General features: G+C 48.1%; 5 protein-coding genes across 6 annotated transcripts; 1 reads left to right on the plus strand and 4 right to left on the minus strand.

Moving 5' to 3' along the window:
• Window positions 1–2,233: 2,233 nt before the first annotated feature.
• LOC311009607 (ras-related and estrogen-regulated growth inhibitor) lies at window positions 2,234–4,435 on the minus strand. The gene is made up of 8 exons (XM_084003893.1): window positions 4,380–4,435; window positions 4,201–4,281; window positions 3,546–3,602; window positions 3,381–3,454; window positions 3,157–3,295; window positions 2,658–2,751; window positions 2,463–2,534; window positions 2,234–2,355 (listed from the first exon to the last, which is right to left on the minus strand). Exons 2-8 carry the CDS (start codon window positions 4,250–4,252, stop codon window positions 2,247–2,249), a joined length of 597 nt encoding a protein of 198 aa, XP_083860019.1. The 5' UTR covers window positions 4,253–4,281; window positions 4,380–4,435; the 3' UTR covers window positions 2,234–2,246.
• Window positions 4,436–4,674: 239 nt separating this feature from the next.
• Window positions 4,675–9,690, minus strand: LOC311010189 (NADH-ubiquinone oxidoreductase 75 kDa subunit, mitochondrial-like). Its single transcript, XM_084004775.1, has 19 exons — window positions 9,603–9,690; window positions 8,699–8,775; window positions 8,343–8,434; window positions 8,127–8,234; window positions 7,916–7,992; window positions 7,755–7,836; window positions 7,547–7,677; window positions 7,246–7,431; window positions 6,992–7,126; window positions 6,799–6,913; window positions 6,564–6,709; window positions 6,348–6,476; window positions 6,132–6,261; window positions 5,879–6,039; window positions 5,635–5,789; window positions 5,378–5,553; window positions 5,150–5,284; window positions 5,000–5,072; window positions 4,675–4,903 (listed from the first exon to the last, which is right to left on the minus strand). The coding sequence occupies exons 2-19, from the start codon at window positions 8,769–8,771 to the stop codon at window positions 4,812–4,814; spliced, it is 2,196 nt and encodes a 731-aa protein (XP_083860901.1). The 5' UTR covers window positions 8,772–8,775; window positions 9,603–9,690; the 3' UTR covers window positions 4,675–4,811.
• Window positions 9,691–10,066: 376 nt separating this feature from the next.
• Window positions 10,067–12,692, plus strand: unc50 (unc-50 homolog (C. elegans)). The gene is made up of 6 exons (XM_084004830.1): window positions 10,067–10,171; window positions 10,972–11,243; window positions 11,327–11,447; window positions 11,541–11,680; window positions 11,796–11,903; window positions 12,018–12,692. Exons 2-6 carry the CDS (start codon window positions 10,976–10,978, stop codon window positions 12,152–12,154), a joined length of 774 nt encoding a protein of 257 aa, XP_083860956.1. The 5' UTR covers window positions 10,067–10,171; window positions 10,972–10,975; the 3' UTR covers window positions 12,155–12,692.
• Window positions 12,693–12,847: 155 nt separating this feature from the next.
• Window positions 12,848–14,531, minus strand: LOC311010217 (inosine-uridine preferring nucleoside hydrolase-like). The gene is made up of 7 exons (XM_084004829.1): window positions 14,317–14,531; window positions 14,064–14,243; window positions 13,868–13,979; window positions 13,633–13,769; window positions 13,463–13,540; window positions 13,253–13,369; window positions 12,848–13,167 (listed from the first exon to the last, which is right to left on the minus strand). The coding sequence occupies exons 1-7, from the start codon at window positions 14,509–14,511 to the stop codon at window positions 13,015–13,017; spliced, it is 972 nt and encodes a 323-aa protein (XP_083860955.1). The 5' UTR covers window positions 14,512–14,531; the 3' UTR covers window positions 12,848–13,014.
• A 1,763-nt stretch (window positions 14,532–16,294) lies between these two features.
• On the minus strand, window positions 16,295–23,457 carry LOC311009852 (protein-tyrosine kinase 2-beta-like). 2 transcript variants are annotated; one of them, XM_084004278.1, is made up of 29 exons: window positions 23,140–23,457; window positions 22,393–22,571; window positions 22,220–22,307; window positions 22,058–22,137; window positions 21,915–21,977; window positions 21,772–21,826; window positions 21,553–21,693; window positions 21,405–21,476; window positions 21,220–21,321; window positions 20,978–21,095; window positions 20,800–20,839; window positions 20,700–20,719; window positions 20,561–20,608; window positions 20,398–20,492; window positions 20,114–20,195; window positions 19,289–19,389; window positions 19,079–19,194; window positions 18,883–18,983; window positions 18,706–18,795; window positions 18,424–18,628; window positions 18,226–18,328; window positions 18,065–18,112; window positions 17,723–17,848; window positions 17,482–17,514; window positions 17,329–17,353; window positions 17,110–17,150; window positions 16,890–17,024; window positions 16,730–16,810; window positions 16,295–16,656 (listed from the first exon to the last, which is right to left on the minus strand). In XM_084004278.1, the coding sequence occupies exons 1-29, from the start codon at window positions 23,341–23,343 to the stop codon at window positions 16,429–16,431; spliced, it is 2,820 nt and encodes a 939-aa protein (XP_083860404.1). In that variant the 5' UTR covers window positions 23,344–23,457; the 3' UTR covers window positions 16,295–16,428. The 2 variants fall into 2 exon arrangements, with proteins under 2 accessions (XP_083860404.1, XP_083860403.1); XM_084004277.1 differs by having other exon boundaries at window positions 20,688–20,719.
• Between the last annotated feature and the right edge of the window lie 686 nt (window positions 23,458–24,143).

Below are 24,143 nucleotides of genomic sequence, written 5' to 3' on the forward strand. Positions count from 1 at the left end.
AAACCGATTTAATCCTAATTCAAATGTAAAGGTAGCCCACTGTGTTTGTGACCACCGGGGGAGCTGTGGAGCAATGTCTTCAACGAGACGACCCCTATTTTGTTTGTATATGTAATTCTGCTGATAATAATGCATATTGACAGTAATATTTCAAAACAAAGGTCAGATGGAGGTCAATATTGATCATCAGATCTGAACAGAGGATCCACCGACACTACATAACTCACTTACTCTGAACCAATTCACGATTAGAGCAATACATTCATTTCATAATTCAAAATGAAGAAGCCATCCGAAGGCTTTCTGATTGGTCGCTTATCTCTTGATGCAGGTTGTGACAGTCAGCTCCCCGATTGGCTCCTGTTGTCATGATGCAGGTATGACTCATCTTCTATTCTGAGCCAAAGAGGTGACTCCGGGTTCTGACCTTTTGTCTCCTTGGGGACGGCTGTGATGTCATCGTCCCCCCCCACCCCTCCGCACATTCATTGTCTGCGTCTGGCCGTCTCTCTCGAATCCAATCAGGTCCTTCGGCATCACAGACGAGCATCAAGCCGCCGAGGCGGAGAGCACATCATTCACGCCGTTTGTTTGAGAAAATGATAGGTTCCCTCTCCATCACACAATCGCTTCGAGCATCTCTCTCCTCGCCGCCTGACCTTGTTAACAGGCTTGGGCGTATTCACCGTGACAACCACTCATGCTGGTGAATATTAATTCAAACTTTGATATTAATGACTTCTAAACCGGTTGTCAGGGCCGGCTCAAGACCCCCTTTAACCACCCGACTCACCAGATAACTACAGCCGTTAGGCTTGAAATATAAAACCAACAGACCCAAATTTAGTTTTTGCTTTTGCAGGGAATCCAAATGAAGAATAACTATAAAAAAAACAGCCAGTTTTATGGTCAATAAATGGTCAAAGCCTTGTTGTAACTTTAAGTCATCCGTCATGGTTGATTTAGTGACCCCTATGGTGACTGGTGGTAACTGCAGGTGTATTTTTGTTTTAATGGGGAAAGGCGGACCCTGCCAGTAACAATAAAAAACTACTATGTTGCGGTTACAATGTGCCATAAAGAGTATTAGACAATGTGCACTTTAAAGCCAAACTCTGTAACTATCTGCACATTTCCATCTCTCCGGCGTTGGTACGCGGAGCCCGGTGGGGTTCTGTGGCCGGTGACTTGGGTGGAGTAGTTGCCGGTTGTGGGGGTGGACAGAGTTGGTGGGGATGGAGAGTGAGCAATTTTCCCATAATGCCTTTACAAGTGGCAGGAGCTCTTCTTTCTTTCTCACAAACAAGGACGCCAAAGGAGGCCGATGTTTGGGCCTCCTCCCGTTACAGCCTCCCCTACTTTCTCTGTGTCTCTTTTTTTCCAAAGTCTCTGGCTGATGGTGGAGTTCAGAAGTTCAGAGTGAGAGATGAGGCGAGAGAGAGCGATACATGGAGAGAAACATAAAGCCAAGACTGTAATCAAAGCCAGCCTCATTCCTTACACACTGTTATGTCACCTACACACCCATGCAACACGAACAAACACACAGGATGTATATGAATCATATATATTATACATTTTTAAAAAATGACAGCCTGGCCAAAACTTTGTGGACGCTCCAAAGTTACACGTGTGATTCTGAATCATCTTATTCCAACACTTCTTCCTCCACAAACAGGACAGAGGTCTCCATATGGACCAAAATAGTGTATTTGACACCCTGTGGTGAGTCTGCAACAGATGAAACGACTGCACCGCCCTCTACTGGAGAACGAAAGGCACGACAAACCAGGACAAAAAGTCATCTTCTGTCATATAAATAGCAGCTCTCTGTTTATACAACCCTGCTTCTGCAGTAGTGGGATCACTGTGCTGCATGGTGAGAGTCTAATACACCGTCATGCATGAACAGGAGTGCAGCTGTTGAGTGCAGGAAGAGAAAATACGTATTTGTAAATGTATTTTTGCTCTAACTGCACAGATATTTAATGTCATGACTTCAAATGGGAACGCCGTCTGTCCTTGAATGTGTATTTGGGCCAAAAGGAGCAGTTCTGGACTCTCATCCAGGCCTATTAACGGTCTGCTGCTTTTAAAGGATACACTTCTCATATCCAACCTTACTAAGCCTTGAACACCGTCAGAGTTCATAATGTCTCCTCCATGCGGGATTCAGTGCATCTGTACGTTCCGTAGAGAGCTGATGTCAGGAAATCCGTCAAGCTGCAGTGTTGGAAGTGAGACGGTCACCACTGCATGGTCTTGGATCGGGTCAGCTTCCTGGTGAGAGCGTGGCGGACAGTCAGCATGTAGGAGCGGCGGTCGGGCAGAGGAGGCTGCTGGTCCAGAACCAGCCTGTCGGACACCAGAACGAAAGACAACTTAACAGCACCGTATCATCAACACGACATCAGCATCGCGGTTATGGTCAGAACCGCTGTATCGCCACGCCGAGTTCTAACCTGATGAGCTGAAACACGGCTGCTTCCACGGACAGGACGGCTTCTGCCACCGACAGCTCCCTGAATCCACACCTACACACACACACACACACACACACACACACACACACACACACACACACACACACACACACACACACACGAGTATTAGATGCACACTTTTAAATTTGAGAAATTAAAACAACAAACACACACCGTAAATCTTTGGCCAGCCTCTGTCCTTCCTCCGTCGTCACCTCCCTGCCGAGCTCCAAGTCTGCCTTATTGGCTACCAGTACTGTAGGGACAACTGGCACACACACACACACGCACACACACACACACACACACACACACAGTGAGATAGGTAGTAAACTAGACAGTAAACCAGGCATGCAGGCATTTCCTGCAGATCACAGGATGGCCTACCAAACATGGAGCGTGTGTGTGTGTGTGTGTGTGTGTGTGTGTGTGTCAGACAGAGTTAGAGCAGACTGGACTGGACTTTAAGAGCAAACACAGTGAACACACTGTTCCCGTGTGGAGGTCAGTCGGTTCACTAGAATGTCATCTTCACACAAACACTTCACACATTTTTATCTTCACGCCACCAAACGACGTTAAAGACCCCGTGTGCAGGATTCGCCGTTGAGGTGTGACGTCAGTGACCCCTACAGGATCATGCAATGAGGATGCCCGCCCCCCCCCCCCCTACCCAGACTCTGCTTGGTTTGGTCAATGAGCTCCTTGAGGCGAGGGACCTCCAGGAAGCTGCGGCGCTGCGTGATGGAGTAGAGCAGCAGGAAGCCGTCCGCCCAGCGGATGGAGGACTCCAGAGAAGCCATGGAGCTCTCCTGGTGGTGGTGGGGGGGGGCGGGGGTTAGTGTGGGTTTAATCAGGTGTCTTCACAAACTTACTTCAACAGGAGCCCATGTTTACCTTGCAAGCCACATCCAGGATCTCCAGGTCCACGGCTTCCTGGTCCACGGCCCGACTGCACCTGTAGGTCACCTCTGTGGGGGGGAGGGGAAACCATGTGACCTGTTTAATCCCGGCTGTGATGCGTTTCCTGTGTGTCAGTGAAGCCTGCGGATGGACATTTACCCTTTTTGCGGTCGTACTCGCCGATGAAGCGCTTGGTCATGAAGCGAACGCACAACGCTGGAGACACAAAACAGACACAAACAGAGTGACCTGCCAGAAACTAATATTCCTCACACACACACACACACACACACCTGATCCGTCCCCTTGCTGTGAGGATGATCCTCTTGGTGACGCTACCTGGCTTGTTTAAACAAGTGCTCTCTCCGTGTTTGGGTGGAAGGAGTCTGTTTGACGTCTGAGTCTGTGTTTCCTTTCTGGCAGGGCTCATTAAAAGCTTACTTAGACCCGTTCAAAGATGTTATTCGAGACTTTACAGCTGGAAAAAAGCAAAGGATGCGTCGTCACATCTCTGTCTCGAGACATTTTGGATGTTATTTAAGAATAATCTGTCCTGTTCCTGCAGAAAAACAACTTATAAAGACTGCTCTTCTTGAATTACACAATGAGCACAAGGAGATTTCTAACACAGACTTTTGTTTGACCACTAAAGACTTGAAGGTTAGGAGGAGGAGTCCGGACACATTCACACTCACTCAGTGAGAAGGTGAGCTTCCCATATTTAGAAAAGCTGTCACCCTTTTTATTCACTCGGACTGAAAAAGAAGCTACTGTTACATAACCCAAAATGTGACCCTCTTCCCATCATGTCTACCTGTCTTTCCAGTGTTCGTCGCTCCTAAAATGAGGAGTTTAACTGGAACCATTTTCCTCTTTGCCCGTCCGATGTCTGTCCCTGCATTAAAAACAACAGAAAACCTGCAGAGAGGAGGAATAAACTGACTTCATGCTACAACATCTACATGCAAAAATACACTTTACGATAATACTGACCGTTATGTTGAAATAAATTCCAGGTATGGAGAGGAGTAAAATAATAAGTGTGTTCAGTCTGAGACACGAAGCAGAGGGAATGAAGAGATGGGACTGTCTCTCTCTGTTTGGTTACAAGAGCTCTCTCTCCCTCCCTCTCTCTCTCTGAGTATATGACAAGAGCTATTTGTCTGGAGCAGCTGGGTCCAACACCACCAGGACCAGGACCAGGACCTACTCACATGTAAACACTGTTTCTTTAATGGAATGATAGGTGACACAAGGAATGAATGAAAACCACTCAGACGGAAGCAAAGACATTTGGAATATTTTATTCATATTTTCATATACGCTTTATTAAACAAAGCTTGTTCACGGGAGTGAAGACCATTTAACTGTATAAGCACAGGCATCGGAGACAACTTTAAATTAAGGAGCGACACAAGGAGGCGTTCAGCAAACGGACGGCTCTTCGACGGCGGCGGCTCCTTCCGTCACCGCTTTGACACATTTGGCCATCGTCTGGGACGCCCTGCTGATGGAGTCTGAACACGGAGAAAAAGGGACGCAGTGTAAAAAGATTATTATATTATTACGTATTATTTACGTTTTTTAATTAAAAAAAAAAAACAGCCACTTGCCTGTCATGTAGAAGTCCTTTGCTGTTAGCTGAGGTGGCACCAGAGGAGCTGCTACGAGGTCCTGGTTCACAGCCTGGAACACAGAGACGGGTCATTTTATCAGTCTGTGTGTGTGCGTGTGTGTGTGTGTGTGTGTGTGTGTGTGTATACCTGGGCAAGTTCGTTGGCCTGTTTGAAGTAGTTTGCCTCCTCGACGTCGTTGTAGCGGACCAGGTTGGGAGACACCTCTGCCAGTCTGCACCGGACCGCCTCCAGAGAGTCGTAGGGCAGCGCCACGCCGGCCAGCTGCAAACGCACGACAAAAAGGCATCGCTTTTAATGACGGCGCCTTTCGGGGTCGAATTAAAAACATCGGCACGTGAGCGACTTCCTGCGTACTTCGGACACGGCCCTGATGATCTTCCAGTCCTCTCTCGCCATCCCCGGAGCGGTGACGGCCACCCGGGTGTGCTGGCTCCGGCCTTCCGTGTTGACGTACGTGGCGTTCTTCTCCGTGTAGGCAGCGCCGGGCAGGATGATGTCGGCAATCGGCGCTCCGACGTCCCCATGGTGACCTGGAGGGGTTGAACAGTATCCTTAATGCTCTTCCAACATCGTGGTTACCGCCCAGTGTGTGTGTGTGTGTGTGTGTGTACCCTGGTAGACGATGAAGCTGTCTTTAGGAAGGTCGGCCCTGGTGATGCAGCCGGCGTCGGCTCCCAGCAGGAAGAGCACTTTGGGAGGGTTCGCCCTGATGGCGTCCACGCCAGCCTTGTAGCCCAGATCCAACGCAGCCACCTGACTGGCCACTCTGCACACAGGAAGTATGAAAAAAAAAACATTCAACGGATTTCTCTTGACAGCTTCAAATGAGTCGGCCCTCATGAGTACGAGTCGGACCTGTGCAGGACGTTGAGGACTTTCCACCCCTCTTCCACGCCGCTGCTGGTTCTGGCGTTCTGAGCGATGGTGGAGACGGTGCTCAGAATGGCGGCGCCGTCTTCTCTCTGCAGAGCGCTGCTACCAACGAGCACCACCGGGCGCTTGGCAGCCGACAGCACCTGGAGAGGAACACGCAAGTCAAAGTTACAGAGGAAAGTTCAGAAATCAGCAGCGAAGCGTCGTCGAGGAAACGGGTGCGTGAGCTGATTACCTGGCAGAAGGCGTGTGAGCCGTCAGCGAGCGCCTTCAGGACTGAAGTCTCCTCCCCCAGATGGTCGTATGAGTAACTCAGATCAACATTGTGACCCACCACGGCGACACGCAGCTCATTATGTAGCCAACTGACGGAGGAGAGGAGAAAGATTACACGACTCTGATATTATCCAGTAACATTTTTAAAGAAAAGGGTTTCCAAGAGGAGGTTTACCTCTTTCGGATTCTGGCGTTGAACAGCGGCGCTTCGTAGCGCGGGTTGGTTCCTACGAGCAGCAGCAGGTCACAGTCCTCGATGCCGGCGATGCGAGAGTTCAGCAGGTAGTTGGAGCGCAGGTCGGTGCTGCAGAGAGAACAGGAAGTTGTGGGAACCTGCACATTATTTATATATATATACGTACATTTAAAATCCAGACGGACGTGGTCTTACCCGGCCCCCGCCATCGGGAAGAGCTCCTCGGTGCAGAGGTTTTCTGAGTCGAGGTGGTTGAGGAGGTCTTTGAGGGCGACCAGAGATTCAGCGTCAGCCATCCCTCCTGCAATGGCGGCTACCTCACTGCCCTGCACACTTTGCAGCTACACACACACACACACATTTATTCATACAAACTCAAATAGGATTACGCATCCAAAATGTCTCCTAGCAACAAGAAGAACAAGCTTACCGCTCCAGCAACACGGGTGAGAGCGTCCTCCCAGGTCGTCGGGGTCAGCTGACCTGCCTCATTCTTTACCATTGGCTGGGTCAACCTCTGCCTCTTCAGACCATCGTAGGCAAACCTGAGGACACGGGATCTTCTCAGTATAGCGACATAGATGCGTATCTGAAGTTTGCTTGGGTTTGTTAGCGTTTTTCACCTCGTCTTGTCAGAGATCCATTCTTCGTTGACGTCTTCGTTCAGCCTGGGCATCACCCTCATCACCTCCCCTCCTCTGGTGCTCACCACGATGTTGCTGCCCACAGCGTCCAACACATCAATCGACTCCGTTTTCCTGCAAAGACAGCAGGAGACCAGGTTAAAGGAAACAGTCTGACAGAATCAGGCACATAACTTAAAATGTAAGCGACAGTAACATTTTTGTACAGTGATCGTATCGGATGCTGTTGCTACCTGGTCTCCCACGGTCGTGCGGTGAAAGCGTAAGGTTTGGAGGTGAGCGCTCCGACGGGACAGACGTCGATAACGTTGCCCGACAGCTCCGACATGAACATCTTCTCCACGTACGTCCCGATCTGCAGGTCGTTTCCTCGTCCTGTCGTTCCCAGGTCTTCAACACCTGCAATCTCACTCGCAAAACTACAACAAACAAAAAAACCAGAAAGGAATGACTGTGCTGTTGGAGGATCTCACATATTTCACCACTTACAATATCAGTGAACACTGTGGTGAATATAAATACGGACGCACTTACCGGACGCAGCGGGTGCACTGGATGCAGCGGGTCATGATGGTTTTGATGAGGGGCCCGATGTTCTTGTCCTCCACTGCTCTCTTCCCTTCCATGAAACGACTGCGGTCCGAACCAAACTGCATGGACTGATCCTGAGAACGCAGCAGCGTTAGCGCAGTTGGAAATAGCGATCGTCATTTTAATGAAGGTTAAGTGTAAAAACAGTTACCTGGAGGTCACACTCTCCTCCCTGATCGCAAATGGGACAGTCCAGTGGGTGATTGGCCAACAGGAACTCCATCACTCCCTCTCTGATCGGACACACGAGTCAGTTTTAACAGTTTATTCACTTTTGGTGACATAATCCCGTTTGAATATTTAAGCTTGTACCTGGCTTTGCGTGTCTTCTCTGAGTTGGTGAGGATGTTCCAGCCCTTCATGACGGGCATGGCACATGCTGCCACGGGCTGAGGAGCACACACACACATACACACACATCAATTAGATTAATTTACAGCCCTTTCAGTGTCTAGTCTAATGTTTCTGTTTCTAATATTTTGTCTAAAGTTATCGACCTGACCAATTACGTGCACTCGGTTACCTTTGGTGCTTTCTCGATCTCCACCAGACACATACGACAGTTTCCCGCCACTGAGAGGCGCTCATGGTAACAGAACCTGGGGATCTGGACTCCTGCCTTCTCACAGGCCTGATGGTGAAAAAGAGAAGATTAGGTGGGAAAATAAAAAAATGTATACAATAATACAAATACAAACTACAACACACAGACAGTATGAAACATCTGTATTGGTCTTACCTGCAGCACAGTAGTTCCAGGCTCCACCTCCAGCGATTTCCCATCTATAAACACTTCCACCATGTTGCTGGCAGCGCGCACTGGAGTACGCACTACGTGGATACACAAAGGTCAGATTAACTGAGATGAAATGACACCTGAGAAACCAAATTAATCTAAAAAAACGATCCTCTTTCCCCAATTGTGAGACAATTCATGCCAGGGGAATGAATCATAGGAGAGATAGGATGCAAATACATACGTTTGTACCTGAAAACTAATAAAAACGCACTGAACCCATTTAAAAGGAAACTATTCATGGGATGCTTGTGAAAATTATATAAGACAGGTAAATATTGCCTGATAAAGAGTCTTACCAGTATTGGAGGGAGCCAGGCTGCTCTTGGCAGCCCCGGCGAGAGCCCGACCGACATTTGGCAGTCGCAACATGACTCTGTGACAAGAAGACAGAAAGAATATGAGTTAACCTTATTTTGAGATGACATGTAGCCAATTATTTATATTCTCACAGATTAATTTAGCGTTAATCACCTAAAATGTGCTGCTTCTTTCACCTCAATATAGAGCCCTCTCATAAAGTTTGTACATCTATTGAGGTTTCTGCACATTATGGATCTATAGTATGTTTCTATCAACATAACATAATATTTTAAATCAAGAAAATCCCAATAAATGAGAAGTATTCAGCCTTTTTCATCAGTGTTATAGATTCACATTGTAAACATTGTAAATGTTCAATATATTTTGGGTTGAAGTCTTGGATTCTACAACAAAATTATGAAATATTGCCCTCATATCCCAAACAATTATATTGGGACACCTCCCCTGGAGGTTGTTTTTCAGATAACCTTACAGGACAATCTAAAAAAAAATGCCTTCAAGTTGAACCAGAGCCACGATAGCTAATGCTAACTAGCCCGATAGCAGTCACTGTCAACAACAACAACAGATGATGTGTCACTCAACCGCGTAGTTACTAGGAGGAAGAGCCCGATATCTGGATTATCACAATGTTAAGGACGTTATTACGGTTTTAAAGCGGAGGGAGAAGAAGCATGTAGCATGGAGCTCCCAATGCTCACTGCTGGCTTCAGGCTAACAGCGTTAGCTCGGAGTACTCAAGGACACGGGCATTGCAATGTTGTAAATGGCGTTACAGCGGGTATTAAGGTCAAGCACATACTTTTCAACTGGATTTGCAATTAAAAAAATAACGCATTCACATATTCATAATTGCATGGTACGTTTTAAGATTCTTACCTTTCGCTATTTGGCCTTCTTGACCAGAACAGCGGTGATCTTAGTTGTTCTCTACCAGGCAAATACAGCCAGGGCGAAATTACCGGAAATGGCAAGGTGTCCTACTTCCGTTTGAAATGACGTCTCAAATTTCAAAATAAAAGTATATCGTCACATATTTAATATAACTACTCTATAGCATACACCGAAGTAAATATAATGTATATCTAATGTGTTATAGTGCTAACCACAGTCAATGCTGCAGTTATTGAGTGAAACGTATGCAACATTATTTCTGTCGTTATTTATTTATTTATTTATTTATTTATTTTTTACTTATCTACCCCAAAATAGGTTTGCGTCACAGGTATAGATTCTCTTTTTATTTATTTATTTATTTATTTATTTATTTATTCATGAGGAGATTCCCTCTCGACTACATTTCCCGTGACGCACCGACGTACACCGGAAGTAGCTACGTGTTCATTTTCGCGACAGTTCAGGAAGCGTCTCTACAACAAAAAAAAAACAGCCTCAGAAAACGAGCAGGAGTTGGTGCTTTCTCCTGTGAAGGAGTACAGCAGAAACAGGTGAATATGATTCAGAGTAAAGAGACGTTTAGTGGGCTAGCTAATACATGTACTGAGTCTACTACGAATAAGACTGGACAGCTCCCCTCCATTTTATTACACTGGTTAGCAGCAAGCTAACAGTGTCTGCTAGCAAACACGGTGTCAACTGACAGAAACAGAATATATATTTGTTGGGGGGGGTTTCTGTGTTGTCATTATTTTTTAATCTGTTTGCCAAGCACACTTTGAAACTGTTCACTCATAGTACGGTTTGTAGCAATATTTGTATTGGTGTATTATAAGTTGACATATTGGACTGGTATGTTTTTGCAAACCTGTCATAACTAATGCACAGGAATTGGTTTCGTGTAACTTCCCTAAGTGTTTGTAGGACTTGGTACCCTCTATACTATGGGTTTATTCTTAATTTTATAAAATACCTTGAAAAGTGGCAGAATAGCACCCTAACCCTGATATAATCAGAATACAAGATACGCGACAGGATAAACTAAAGATCACCACATCTCAATCTAATACATTCATTTCAGTTTGGAAAGAAATGTGCAATATTGACTGATTGTGCTTTGCTCGAAGTGTGTGTTTGAATGCATTTATACCTTTTTTGGAGGATGTTTTAATAACATAACATGCAGCAACAGGAAGGAAGTTTAGGTCAAAAAGTTTCTTCCTGACCACAACAAAATACACAATGTATGAAGAGTAGGTTCACATCAGTTAATTGTACAAATCAAGTTTAGTTTCTTAAACACATAGTTTCCAGTGCTCATCTCCTTACCTCCCCTCTCTCTGATATCCAGCACCATGTTGCCGACCGTCTCGCCGCCCGGCAATGGCGCTCTTGGTTCTAGGGACGCAGCACGTCACACGGCAGGCGCCAAGCGGTACAAGTACCTGCGGCGGCTGCTCCATTTCAAACAGATGGACTTTGAATTCGCCCTGTGGCAGATGCTCTACTTGTTCACGTCACCTCAGAGAGTCTACCGCAACTTCCACTACAGGAAACAGACCAAGGACCAGTGGGCCAGGGACGACCCGGGTTTCCTGGTGCTGCTCAGCATCTGGCTGTGTGGTAAGTCCGTAACCAGTGAAATGTCCAGTCCTGATGTTGTCCCTGTACCACGATGACTGAGCGCTCCCTCGACTCCTCTGCAGTGTCAACGATAGGCTTCGGTCTGGTGCTGGACATGGGAGTCGTAGAGACGCTGAAGCTGCTGCTGTGGGTGGTCTTTGTGGACTGTATAGGAGTTGGACTTCTCATATCAACCCTCATGTGGTGAGCCGTGGATTTGTCTAGTTGTGATTGTTATTGAGCGTTTTTTTAACTCTAAAATGGACCCTTGACTACATTTATTCTGTCACTTTTCAGGATTATCAGCAACAAGTATCTGCTGAAACATCCCAGCAAGAATTTTGATGTGGAGTGGGGCTACGCATTTGACGTTCACCTCAACGCCTTCTACCCACTTTTAGTCATCCTGCATTTCCTGCAGCTCTTCTTCATCAATCGTGAGTAGAACACATCTCTATCATATGTGGCCTTAACTTGTGTGTTTTTGTCTGAATGACTAAGATTAAGTATTTTATCACCACATGAATTAACAGGTTGCTTTGTGTGTTTCAGACATCGTGGTAATAAACGCAGACTGGTTCATAGGATACTTTGTCGGGAACACTTTGTGGCTGATCGCCATCGGTTACTATCTCTACATCACTTTCCTAGGATACAACGGTGAGATTTCTTTCGCCCTTAAAAACATTGCAGTGAATAGATCAGGTTCATTAGTTCTGGTTATATTTAGTTCTCAGTATCCGCTGATGTTTTGGTCTTGTTGTCTCCACACAGCTCTTCCCTTCCTGAAGAACACGGTGGTGCTGCTCTACCCCTTCGCGCTGCTCGTGCTCATCTACGTCCTCTCTGTCTCTCTGGGCTGGAACTTCACTCGGGGTCTCTGCTGGTTTTACAAGTACAGAGTCCAGTAGGACCAGTTTGCCTCCGTGGCTGGACACTTGTTGGCTCTGGGCCGACGCTGCTTCAGCACACATCTTGGTAACCAATCCATTTCCAGCTTCTGTCGGTCCACATCTGCTCGGGAAGGACTCTCCGTAAACCGGGACGCTGGGCTGGTCGACGCTGAGCAGGTCGACTGGACTCTCGATGGACTGTTGATTTTCTGTTTAGCTCTTTTGTTGAGCTGGAGCTCCGAAGTGAGCGATGTGTTTGGACTAGTTGCAGAAACGGAAGCTACGGCTTTTATTGTTCTTTGTTTGTATGATTTGTAAATATTCTGGCAGGTTGTAATATATATATATACTCACACGGATGATTGTGTCTGAAGATGATCATTAGTTTCTCTCAGTTTTCTTATTAAAAAAAAAAAAAAGAAAAGAAATCCTGCTTATTGAAGAGAAAAAAGGAAAGTGGTGAAACCTGGGATGGACACTATTTTTTCCCCCTTTTCTGTTTTTTCTTAAAAGTGTACATTCCAAAGCACTTTCAATAAAAGGTTTTATTAACTTAGTTTGCCTCAGTTTTGCTTTCTGGACGACTAAATGGATTGTAAACTTAATATACTCTTAAAGAGGCCGTGTCATGCTTTTCTGCTGCAGAAACTCTGCTCCTGAACTGATTCAAACAACTCAATTCAAATCTTTTATTTTGTAAAGGTGTGATGTCACCAAGTTACACATTTGCATGAAATCTCCCAAGCCACTTGTTTGTCCCGCCCTCAAACAAAGCTAGTCAGAGTTAAGCTTTATGCGTTCCCATGGTGAACCCAAGGAACTTATGAAAAGCCGACAAAACCGCTGCTTTATTTGTGTTTGACGACCTTATTATGTTTCTACTTCAGTGCATTGGTCAGCATCTGCTTGAACATCTCTGTGTCGATGTTCTTCATGATGAACGCCTTGTGTTTCTTGTTGAGCAGCTCCATGTAGTCCAGCACCATCATGCCTCGGGTGTAGGTCCCCTCCAGCTCCACCGACACCGCCACCTGCCGGAGGAACAACACATAACCGTTGGGAGCGCTGCGTGAGCGGACGCGTTTTGTACTTGAAAGAGGAGGAGCGTGCTCTCACCTCTTCCCACTCGGTGATGACCTTCTCGTTGAGGGCGGCGGCCATGGCGTACGTGTCGCAGGCGTTGAACCCTCCTCCCTCTGTGATCTCCTTTTGATATTCTGCTGACCGAGCTCTCTGCGGAGATATGAAACAAACACCACGTTGTGTGTCTTTGACCCCCTAACTCACAGGATGTTAGACCCCCCCCCACATCCTGCACCTTCTCACCTTCATGGAGAGCTCCGTGATGCTTTTCATGAAGGCGGCCTTCTCGGTGTTTTGGGCCAGCCACGTGTCGCAGAAAGACTGAGGGAGGAAAACCAACAGCGGTCATCGACGTGTCAAACAGATTTGTCCCATATTTTTTTTGTCTTGGGGTCGTGTGCTCGGCTGCTCACCCAGGGGAGGCTGGTCCTGCAGGTGAACTCCCAGGGGGCGATGTAGGTGGGACAGGTGAAGCGGTCCAGCACCACGTGGGCGGCCTCAGGGTCGGCCACGAAGTTAAACTCCCCGCAGACCGTGGTGTTGCCTCTGGCTACACACACACACACACACACACAGAGAGAGTCATCGTTCTCAGTCCCCTGAGGTTGAATCACACGAGGTGAATTGGGTCTGAGATGGATAACGTACAGTCGGTGTTTCCTCCCATGATGTAGAGCGCCTTCAGCTTCTCTGGGAAGGAGGGGTCCAGCTGGACGGCGACTGCCAGGTTAGTCAGGGGCGCCACGGCAACCAGAGTCACCTGAACAAAACCAAAAATGTCTTCTAAGAATCCAACATGAATCAATCATGCAATGAAAGCCCCTTTTTTATGCGTTTGTCTCACTTCTCCAGGGTGTTTGTTGACAAGCTCGATCATGGCCACCACGCCTCCTTTCTTCTGGAGCAGATCCAGACCCGGAGCATCTGGATCCGGGACGTCCCCCAGCCCGTCCTTCCCGTGGTAATCACCCGCGTGGCGTTTACGGGCCAGCAGTGGCTTTGAACATCCGCGGTACACGGGGATCTGTGGTCCAAACCCAGCTGTATTAGTACCGTGTATGTGTATGTGTATATAAGAAAGTGTCACAGAGACTTACATCCAGCCTTTTGCAGACTTTCAGGACGCGCAGCGTGTTCTTGAGGACGTTCTCCAGGGGGGTGTTGCCATGGCAGCAGACGATCCCCAAAATCTCCACATTGGGGTCAGCGATGGCCACCATGAGGGCCTGAGCATCGTCCACCCCGATGTCTGCATCAAAGATCACCTTCTTCTTCATCCTGCAGGCAAACATCCGTACGTGTGATAGAGTGTCTTTCAGCTTGTTGTTTTGGATTTACGGCCCAAAACGTTGCGCAGAAATGAAGAGACTTTGAGGCGACTTTGAAACTCTTGTTTTTATCTTAAATGACTGCTCTGATTCTAAAACCTCGACTCGACAGCTGCTGCCTGATTCCCTATAAAACCGAAGAGGAGGAACGTTTTCTTCTGACTTCCTTTGTGGCGAAGAATTTGCTTAATAAAAGGGCGCCATCGTAATATGAAGCTGTAACTAAAACCTTCACGTGAAGGAGTGGCGTTTCAGTGCTGCACATATCTGCGTCACAGTCCAACAAAGCCTTTTATTCAGATGAAATTATGAAGCCATTTAAAAGTTATTCTGAGCAAAACATTGCAAACATGCTGACATTATTATAAAAAAGAAAACGTGAAATAACTCACCTGTTGGAAGGAGCTTGACTGATGTTTACCGCCTTCTGCATCGACTGCCTGCTGACTGCCTTCACCAGAGGAGCCGCCTTTTAAAAGCCTGGGGGGGAGAGACGACCCACCAATGGGTGATCTCCTGCAGGAATGCTCTTAAAACTTGTTTTTTTTTAAAGTTAGAGCGGTGTTCTTCCAAGGAAGACGGATAAAGGATCTATCTGTTATGCAGATTGATCACTTTGCGTTAGAGGAACACCGAAGTGTATTGTTGTTTTGGGAGTGTCATGTGGTTAAAACGGAATTAGATTTTCTTTAATTTTTACAGTTGACTGTTCCAAAGAGTCTGACATTCAGGAGACTAAATGTCGCAACAAGACACAAAAGTACTCAGTGTTCAGCCAAGTGGAAATATCCAAAACATCTGCAAGTAATCCGAAACATACAGTAATTCGATACAGATTTATCTGCTTTTTAATGCATCAATAAAATGTGAAAGAGGCGGATCCAACTTTAGAAAGTCAACAGGCTCACATGTGGGCCCAGCTGTGGCTGGGTCGAGGAGCTTTGAGGAGTCAAACAAAATGTTCTGAAAGTCAAATGTCGAGAGAATGAACCGTCCAAAACTGAAGCCAACAAACACACAAGTGCTGGTGGGAATGAGGTCAAATCCCACCTGAGGTGTTGTTACTCCACCTAGACACACCTAAACGAGCTTCTTCTTGTTTACTTTTCGCTTCCTTTCAAAGAGGCTTTTTAATTAAATGAAACGCTGCAACAAGACTCAACTGTAACATGCAAATATTAGGACTATTGAGGGAGGCGGGAGCATTAGAACAAATTGATGTGTGTTTTAAGATAAGGATGTCATTCAACCTTAAAGACAAAGACATTCATTCTAAACGGACCAGCAAGCTGTTTGAGACTGAAAACAAGTTTTTCAACATTTTGGGGGCGGTGCTTCTGAGGTGAACATGATGTTATATAACATATTATTTGGGACCAGATGCAGAGTTCCATTCAAACCCTCCTAGAATGTCCTGTTTCGTGGCTCTATACGTGACTCGACAGCGACGCCCTGCAGGCTTGAAACAGGTTCACCCTGACGATGAGGTGAAAACAGACCCAAGTGTAACGTCTGCTGGCACATTCCTGGCACCCACTATCTCTTATGTGCGAGAAGCTGAGCTCTAACCTTCAATCAAACCGTGGGTGACCTCAGGGGTTCCAGATGATGCATCTGGCAGGACAGAGTGTCCCGCCGGGGGAACGCCATGTGTGCTGTTTGCACAAAGAGTGTGAGAACAGTGTTTAAAGTCTAATTACACACAAAAACACACAAAACAGGCAGAATGACGTTCTTTAATCGCACGTTTATAAAAGGAAATGCATCGCGGTAGTTTGATTGGTCCACCTTCAAGAAACGCTCAGTTTAACCGGATCTTATTTTTCTTCAGAGAAAATACAAACATCTCATCTCTCTTAAACCAGAGTCCATTGGAGCACTTCATTCCCCAGACTCCTCGGGTCTGGGCTTGGCCAGGTTGGCCCTGACCCGGGCCTGGTCCACGGCGTCCAGCAGGTTCTTGGAGTCCAGCGCCAGCGTGTGAGCGGCCGCCAACATCTGCCGCTGGCACTCCTCCTTCAGCGTCGTCACCGAGTTCTGCTGGGCCAGTCGCATCTTGGTGATCAGCTCCCCCAAGTCCTTGTTCAGCAGCTTCTTGGTGCCCTCGATCTGAGACGGTCACATGACACATGATGAGCACTTTCCCGGTTTCCAGGCAGCGGCGTGTGAAGGTGAGGCCTACCTCCGTTGTGACTGAGCTGTGCAGAGAGGGAAGGATCTCGTCGACGCTTTGGATCAGGCTGCGGAGAGTGATGCCCGCCGCCTGGATGAGGGAGGGAGGGAGGGATCCACCATCATCTCAGCCCAAAACTCAAACATGTGACCTGTGAGGGATGACCCACCTTGACGGCGTTGGGATACTCGGAGGCGGGCAGTGTGTTGACGTCATTCTTCAGCTTGACCACCTGTTTGACCATCGCCATGACGCCGGTGTAGACCTGGTCACCCGATCGGTCCAGCTCGGCTGTGGGCCGAGGCTGCAGCACAAGACCTACTTTTAAATTTTTATGGCATTTTTATGGCCATTTAAAATACGACTAATAATAATCCTTTTATTTGTACCTGTGTGACTGCGGGAGGCATCGGGGGCTTCTCTGGAGGACCTGATGGGGACAGAAAAAGATGCACATTTTCTGCACATGAATACATAAATAATGCATTTAAAAAAAATCTTAAATCTGCTGTACGAGCTGCAACTTTTAAACAAAAAAACATCTATGTTGTTCATCTCTGCACATACAATCGAGTGAATCTGGTAAAGCTTGTTTTGAGGAAGCTCACCGTTTTCTGGGGGGTTTTCAGGAGGCTGCAAGAAAACAGGATGTGAATTCATCACTTTAATACCTTTCAAAAGGTCAGAGATCAAGTAACTAAACATGTATCACTGTGTTTCTGCCCCCTAGTGGTCAAACATGAAAAGGAGATAATAAGCACCTTGACGTGTGAATCTACTCGCACAGCCGGATCCTGCAGAGAAAAAAAGAAAAACGAGAAGCAGATGTCAGTGAATGCACCACGGTTGCTTAATGTGGATAGTGTGGTCATTTCTGTTTTTCACGCCTCACATACTCGCTGAAGATCTTCCGCTTTCAAGCTGCATCACTCTGTCTCTCTGCTATGACGTGAGACGGGAGTGTGTGCGTGTGCGTGTGTGTGTGTGTGTGTGATCGCTCACCAGCTGTCTCTCCTCCTGCTCCAGCCACTGTTTATCCATCTGCATCTCTCTTCTTTGTCTTTGTAGAGTGTCCTCCACTTGCTCCTTCTCTTTCTCCCATTGTGGCCTGGTGTCCCTGTCTCTCCCCTACACACACACACACACACACACACACACACACAACCACACGTTGCATTATTTAGTTTTAGATCATTTGCAGGCTCTCTCTTATCTCTCTATACTGGAACAGGAAGTCACAGCGAGGAATTGAAATTGCTCAGTTAAATGTATTTCTGGCCATATGTGTGTGTGTGTGTGTGTGTGTGTGTGTGTGTGTGTGTGTGTGTGTGTGTGTGTGGACACCTGTGTGTTTGTCGCTCGAGGAAGGGTGTTGCCGTGTATTCTGGATGGCTGTTGAGAGAGAGAAAGTGATTATTTCCCTTTCACTTAACACAAGATGATTAAATATGGCGTCTCTTAAATGGAACAAGTCGACCGACCGACCGACCGACTGACCCACTGACCTTGGGCGGAGGCTCTGTGGCGTGTTTGGGGTCACACGTTGATTTGATGGAGCGCGGTCTGTCCCGCCTCACCTGCTGCTCCGACTCCGTCCTGTGGATGTCGCTATGGTGAAAACAATCAGATGATATCCTGTGACTTCCTGTGTGTTCTTACTTGCTCACATTGATTCCCAGCATGCAAAGCTGAAACAAACAAACCTCAGGGAGCAGACGAGCTGGCTGAAGCGCGGCCGGCCGTGCGGCTCGTAAGCCCAGCAGCGGGTGAGCAGGGCGTAGACGGCCGGCGGGCACTGCTGCGGCTTCGGGAGTCGAACCCCCAACTCCAGCTGGTTGACCACCTGTCCGTTCTCCAGCCAGAAGAAGGGCTGCTGGGCCGTGGAGAAGATCTCCCACACACACACGCCTGCTTGAACAGAAACACTTTCACTAATCCTGCCGATCAGCTGACGTTCAGCCTCGCTGGGACGCCGCGGTCCTCACCAAACATCCAGACGTCGCTGGCCGTGGTGAAGCGTCTGAAGTTGATGGACTCGGGGGCCATCCATTTGATCGGCAGTCGACTTACTGAGGCTGAGATAAGAAATGTGTTTTTTACATATCTATTAAGATTGTGAATGCTGGAGGTGAATAACGCAGCTCTTTAAAGGGCGAGTTTACCTTTATAGTACTCCTGATCGTCAACGTAGCGCGACAGACCAAAGTCGCCGAGCTTGACACATTTAGGCGACGCCACCAAGACATTCCTCACTGCGATGTCCCTGCAGCACACACACACACACACACACACACACACACATCCATCTTTAAAAGCCCGGGTGTTAGAGACAGCGGAGGGCCTGTTTCTGATGACTACCTGTGCACCATGTTGAGTCCCTCCAGGTAAGCCAAGGCTTTGCAGATCTGCAGACAGTAGAGCATCAGCGTGGCGACGGTCAGAATGTACTGCTCCTGCTGGAGATAACTCCCCAGCTGCCGGGACGCAGGAAAAAAAGAGGTTTTTACACCACAAAAGTGAGCTCAAACATCATCAGTCATTATTATTGTTATTATTATTATTATTAACCTCTCCGTGTTCAATGAGCTCCATGACGATCCAGACCGGATCCACCTCGATGACGCCGATGAGACGCACGATGTGGGGATGATCCAGATTCTTCATCAGGCCTGCAGCGGGCAATAAGATACTGACTGTAGAATACTGATCCGCCAGGACATCGACCTCAAGCTTCCTGTTTTACTTGACTTGAATCGAACTTAGCTTTTAGCTGCCGCACAAACATAGTAGGTGTTTGTGTGGCAGCTAAAAGCTAAGTTAGAAACCAGCTGGTGAACATAACAGAGCATTTAGCAACTAAACGGACACATATTTCCCCCCTCGGGAGCTGGTGGAGACCAAAATGGAGCAGAAAGGAGGCTGAACATTGGATTGGCGTCTGTCTGATGGAGGCAAACGCTAAACGAGACGCTTTGTCAGCCTCAACACAACTGTATGAATGAAATGAATGCAGCTTTAAGAACAAGAATCAAATCAAAGGTCTCTCGTTCCCCCGAGGACACCACAACAGCATCGAGTCGCAGCGTTCTCACAAAGCCACAAGCAGCCAACAGGAAGTCGACGACAGCCGCCGCCTCTTCCCTGACGAAACGTGTGAAAAACCCTGAAATGTTCCAACCAGAGAAACGCCGCTCGCCCCGTCACTTCGGTTACATTTTAACTCTGCCAGTTAAAATGTAACTCAGTTTACTGCCGTTGAAAGATTCCACCAGCAAAAGTGATTTCAGGTTCGCTGACGGAACGTGGCCCACTTCCTGTTGTGGGCAGTTTTGCAGTTGAATCACAAATCTCTTCTCAAACCCGGGGAGCCAGTAACCACGGCGACGTGCTCACCAGCCTCGCTGAGGAACTTCTCCTTTACTTCAGCCGAGCAGTCCTTGCAGGTTTTGACGGCCACGCAGATCCTCTCTCCTGTCTGCAACACACACACACACACACACACACACACACACACACACACACACACACACACACACACACACACACACACACACACACACACACACACACACACACACACACACACACACACACACACACACACACACACACACACTTTCGTCATCTCACTGCAGCCGCGTGGCGTCCGGCAGCGGCTGCGTTTCACTGAAACTCACCGGGCTTTTGTAGACGCCGTCGTGAACCTCCCCGAAGAATCCCTCACCCAGGATCCGACCCATGGCGACGTCGTCTCTGCAGATCCTGCGCCTCTCTGAACACACAGACGGGACCTTTTATCGGGGGCTTTGAACAGGAAACGTCCAGAGAAACTCTACTCACCGTCCGAGTCTGCGTTGGCCTCCGGGATCTCGGCATAAATGTCCGAACCTGAGGTCGAAGGAACACGTTGGAATCAAAGTTTCTCCACATCTGCTGTGTAACGTGTTAATTAGTCTAGTAGACTCACTGAGACCTCTACCTGGACCACTGGGACCACCGCTGGAAGAGAGAGGGAGACGTTTGAGCTTTAAATGACTTCTTTAAAGCGGGAGGAAGGTGTGACTTTTAATCCCACTCACCTTTTGGGGATGTCGGGTAACTTCGGCCTCGCGTCTCTCCCTGAAAGAATTTGAGGTTCAGAAAATGAAAGAACATTTAAAGGTTTAATCCTATTTAAATCAGTTGTTTGACCTGAAAAACATCTGTTGAGCAAAAGAACAAATCTCAGGTTGGAAGATAGTAGAAACTCCAGTGTACCTTTGCCGGGTCGGATGATGAGCGAGCTCTCAGAGTGGCCTTGCAGCCGACAGTAGCCGTCGATAAGGTCGGCCATGTTTTCTGCCACAGCCAGTGAGGAAGTGTTCACCGCCAGCGGCTGGAGGGGGCAAAGATACAAGAATATCCACTCATACTTCACACCTACGGAGCGTATTTCAGTTTGTGTGAAGCAGCCGGCCCGGCCCCTGCTGATCTGGGTCCTTCAGGGGTTCAGGGTTTACCTGCTGGGCTCCCTCCACGTGCACGGTGAGCAGCGCACGGCCGTCGCTCTCGGCGGAGCACCAGATGCTGCGCACCTGTCCGAACGTGGCCAAACAGATGGGCTGCAGGAGAGACACGCCGCGTTTATGAAGATACAGATGTGAGCGCTCATTATGTCACGTGAGAAAGGGAGTCGGGCGCTCACCGTGGAGTTTTCAGTTTGCTGACTGATGCCCTCGGGCCCGATCACCAGGTCGATGGTTAGATTCCAGCCGTGCTGCAGACACATGCACATCTTAGACAAACCCACACCACAGCAGAACATTCAGCTGCATATAAAGCCTCCAACTCACCACCAGGCTGCAGGCGAAGCTCTCCTGTGTGTAGCTGTGGCACTGAGCCAGCGTGGTGAAGAACCGGGTCATGCACTGGTCCTGGTTCAGGGTGGAGTAGCCCTGGAAGGTCTGCTGGACCAGCCGACGCAGCTGTTTCGGCTGAGACGCAAACGGTAAATCACTGAGACGGGAACGTGATGGACATCGTGTGATAATGTGCCGCAGAGCGGTTGTCACCTTCATGCTGTCGATCAGCTCCCTGGGGAAGAAGAGGTGCAGGCCCACGTCCTTCCTGGCGCAGCGACGCCGCGGACACAGAGCACAAGAGGTCAGAACCTTGCAAACAGGGGAACTCCTCACTCATACTGATGATGACTTACTCCAACAGCTCAAAGTTGGACTTCTTCTCCAGTCCGTTTGGATTCATGTCTTTGTAGAATCTCCTGCAAACACGACGGATGAACGCAATTAGTGACCTGGAACACAGACGTGTTGTTTTTGGCAGCTTCTAGCTGTATAGTACCTGATCTCCAGACAGCCGAGCTGTAGAGCCATCCCATCGCTGACTTTAGAGGCGTACTGCTGCATGTAGTCACTTCGTACCTGGATAAACACACACACATTGACGATTGATCTAAACCTCATCCTTTGCAAGCATCCCCAAACACAAACCCATGTGACCCACCTGCTGGTAAAAGTAGATCAGCGTGGTCCTGTCGTCTTTGAACTCCTCCACGAAGTCCGGCGGGATGTAGCGGATCCTCAGGTCGTACCTGTGCAAAACAAGCGTCACCCCGTTAGCCCAGCCGAGTCCCGCCATGCACGAGACTTTAAACGGGGGCGACCTCTCTGTCTGACCTCCACTCGGCCTCCAGGTGCTGCTGCTCGTAGCGCTGCGTGAGCTCGCGCACCGTCAGCTCCGGGTGCAGCCAGTGCATCGCCGACGACTTCAGGTGTTTGAGGAGGAGGCAGTAGCAGAGCGGGTGCGTTATGTCTGGACCCACGCAGCCGCTGGACAGCACCACGCCCACCACGTCCTGGGGGAGGAGTGTGAGAAGAGTGAGAACAGCAGAGTGCAGCGGGGTGATGTAGCGTGTTATCTGGTGTTAGTGTGGCTTCCTCCCACAGTCCAAAAACACATGCAGATGAGGTTAACAGATCTAGAAAGGGTTAGGTGTGAATGTCAGCAGATGAGGGCCGGATAGAAACCAGTAGAGAACAGTAAAGAACAATAGAGACCAGTAAAGAACAGTACAGACTAGTAAAGAACAGTAGAGACCAAAGAACAGGAAAGATCAGTAGAGAACAGTAGAGACCAGTAAAGAACAGTAATGAACAGTAGAGACCAGTAGAGAACAGGAAAGATCAGTAGAGAACAGTAGAGACCAGCAAAGAACAGTACAGACTAGTAAAGAACAGTAGAGACCAGTAAAGAACAGGAAAGATCAGTAGAGAACAGTAGAGACCAGCAAAGAACAGTACAGACTAGTAAAGAACAGTAGAGACCAGTAGAGACCGGTAGAGAACAGCCGAGTAAGTAGACCAGCAAAGTAGTGTAGAGTGGAGTGGAATAACTAGAGTCCAGTAGAGTCCAGTAGAGTTTACCCTGACAGTCCAGCCCTCCTCACAGCGGACCAGTTTGAAGTTCTTGCCCAGGTTGGAGCTGTTGCTAAGGAAACACACTTTGATGATCTTCACCGGGAAGATGCTGTCCCTGGCGACGGTCGTCATGGGAGACATGTCCGCGGAATTTGACGGGCTGGTGGGAGACATGCTCCTCCAGGACAGGGTGCTAGTGTCACCCGACATCACACACACACACACACACACACACAGTGTGTATGCTACTGCATAGAGACACACATCGCTGTCACACCAACATGCATCATTCCTCTCTGTGCCTTCTGTGTCACACAGTCAGACGAAGCGCACACCTGAAGGGACGCATCGAAGCTGGGGACAGACACACAACGCTGGTTACACCACGATGCTGCTGGACTCGAAGGAACGCTTCAACTCCTGCTGGGATCCGTCCGTACTCACCGGCCTCGCACCACAAACCTCTCGTCAGCCTCTGAAGGTGAAGGGGAGCCAGTGCCAGCGGCCGGCGGCCCTCATGGTACCGTACCCTTTCAAAGAGGCTTTTTAATTAAATGAAACGCTGCAACGAGACTCAACTGTAACAGGAAAAACCGAATGCAACTATTAGGACTATTGAGGGAGGCGGGAGCATTATAACAAATTAATGTGTGTTTTGAGATAAGGCTGTCATTCAGCCTTAAAAAAAAAAGACAAAGACATTCATTCTAAATGGACCAGCAAGCTGTTTGAGACTGAAAACAAGTTTTTCAACATTTTGGGAGCGTGTCTCCTAAGTAGGCGCGGTGCTTCTGAGGTGAACATGATGTTATATAACATATTATTTGGGACCAGATGCAGAGTTCCATTCAAACCCTCCTAGAATGTCCTGTTTCGTGGCTCTATACGTGACTCGACAGCGACGCCCTGCAGGCTTGAAACAGGTTCGCCCTGACGATGAGGTGAAAACAGACCCAAGTGTAACGTCTGCTGGCACATTCCTGGCACCCACTATCTCTTATGTGCGAGAA

This window comes from Eutrigla gurnardus (assembly GCF_963514095.1).
Source record: "Eutrigla gurnardus genome assembly, chromosome: 24".
NCBI classification, from domain to species: Eukaryota; Metazoa; Chordata; class Actinopteri; order Perciformes; family Triglidae; genus Eutrigla; species Eutrigla gurnardus.

Coding starts and splice junctions, on each gene's coding strand:
- LOC311009607 (XM_084003893.1), bottom strand. CDS start 4,252: ATGGTTCCAGTTAAACTCCTCATTTTAGGAGCGACGAACACTGGAAAG. Junction 3,603..4,200: donor GACGAACACTGGAAAGACAG/GTAGACATGATG, acceptor TTGTGTCTCCAG/CGTTGTGCGTTCGCTTCATG. Junction 2,752..3,156: donor CCAAACCAAGCAGAGTCTGG/GTAGGGGGGGGG, acceptor TGTGTGTGCCAG/TTGTCCCTACAGTACTGGTA.
- LOC311010189 (XM_084004775.1), bottom strand. CDS start 8,771: ATGTTGCGACTGCCAAATGTCGGTCGGGCTCTCGCCGGGGCTGCCAAG. Junction 6,040..6,131: donor GCTCACACGCCTTCTGCCAG/GTAATCAGCTCA, acceptor GTTCCTCTCCAG/GTGCTGTCGGCTGCCAAGCG. Junction 5,554..5,634: donor CAGCTTCATCGTCTACCAGG/GTACACACACAC, acceptor CAACCCCTCCAG/GTCACCATGGGGACGTCGGA.
- unc50 (XM_084004830.1), top strand. CDS start 10,976: ATGTTGCCGACCGTCTCGCCGCCCGGCAATGGCGCTCTTGGTTCTAGG. Junction 11,681..11,795: donor GCAGCTCTTCTTCATCAATC/GTGAGTAGAACA, acceptor TGTGTGTTTCAG/ACATCGTGGTAATAAACGCA. Junction 11,904..12,017: donor CACTTTCCTAGGATACAACG/GTGAGATTTCTT, acceptor GTCTCCACACAG/CTCTTCCCTTCCTGAAGAAC.
- LOC311010217 (XM_084004829.1), bottom strand. CDS start 14,511: ATGTTTGCCTGCAGGATGAAGAAGAAGGTGATCTTTGATGCAGACATC. Junction 13,541..13,632: donor GCAGGACCAGCCTCCCCTGG/GTGAGCAGCCGA, acceptor TTCCTCCCTCAG/TCTTTCTGCGACACGTGGCT. Junction 13,168..13,252: donor TCATCACCGAGTGGGAAGAG/GTGAGAGCACGC, acceptor TTCCTCCGGCAG/GTGGCGGTGTCGGTGGAGCT.
- LOC311009852 (XM_084004277.1), bottom strand. CDS start 23,343: ATGTCGGGTGACACTAGCACCCTGTCCTGGAGGAGCATGTCTCCCACC. Junction 19,195..19,288: donor AGCTCATTGAACACGGAGAG/GTTAATAATAAT, acceptor GCGTCCCGGCAG/CTGGGGAGTTATCTCCAGCA. Junction 17,151..17,328: donor TGAAAACCCCCCAGAAAACG/GTGAGCTTCCTC, acceptor TGTCCCCATCAG/GTCCTCCAGAGAAGCCCCCG.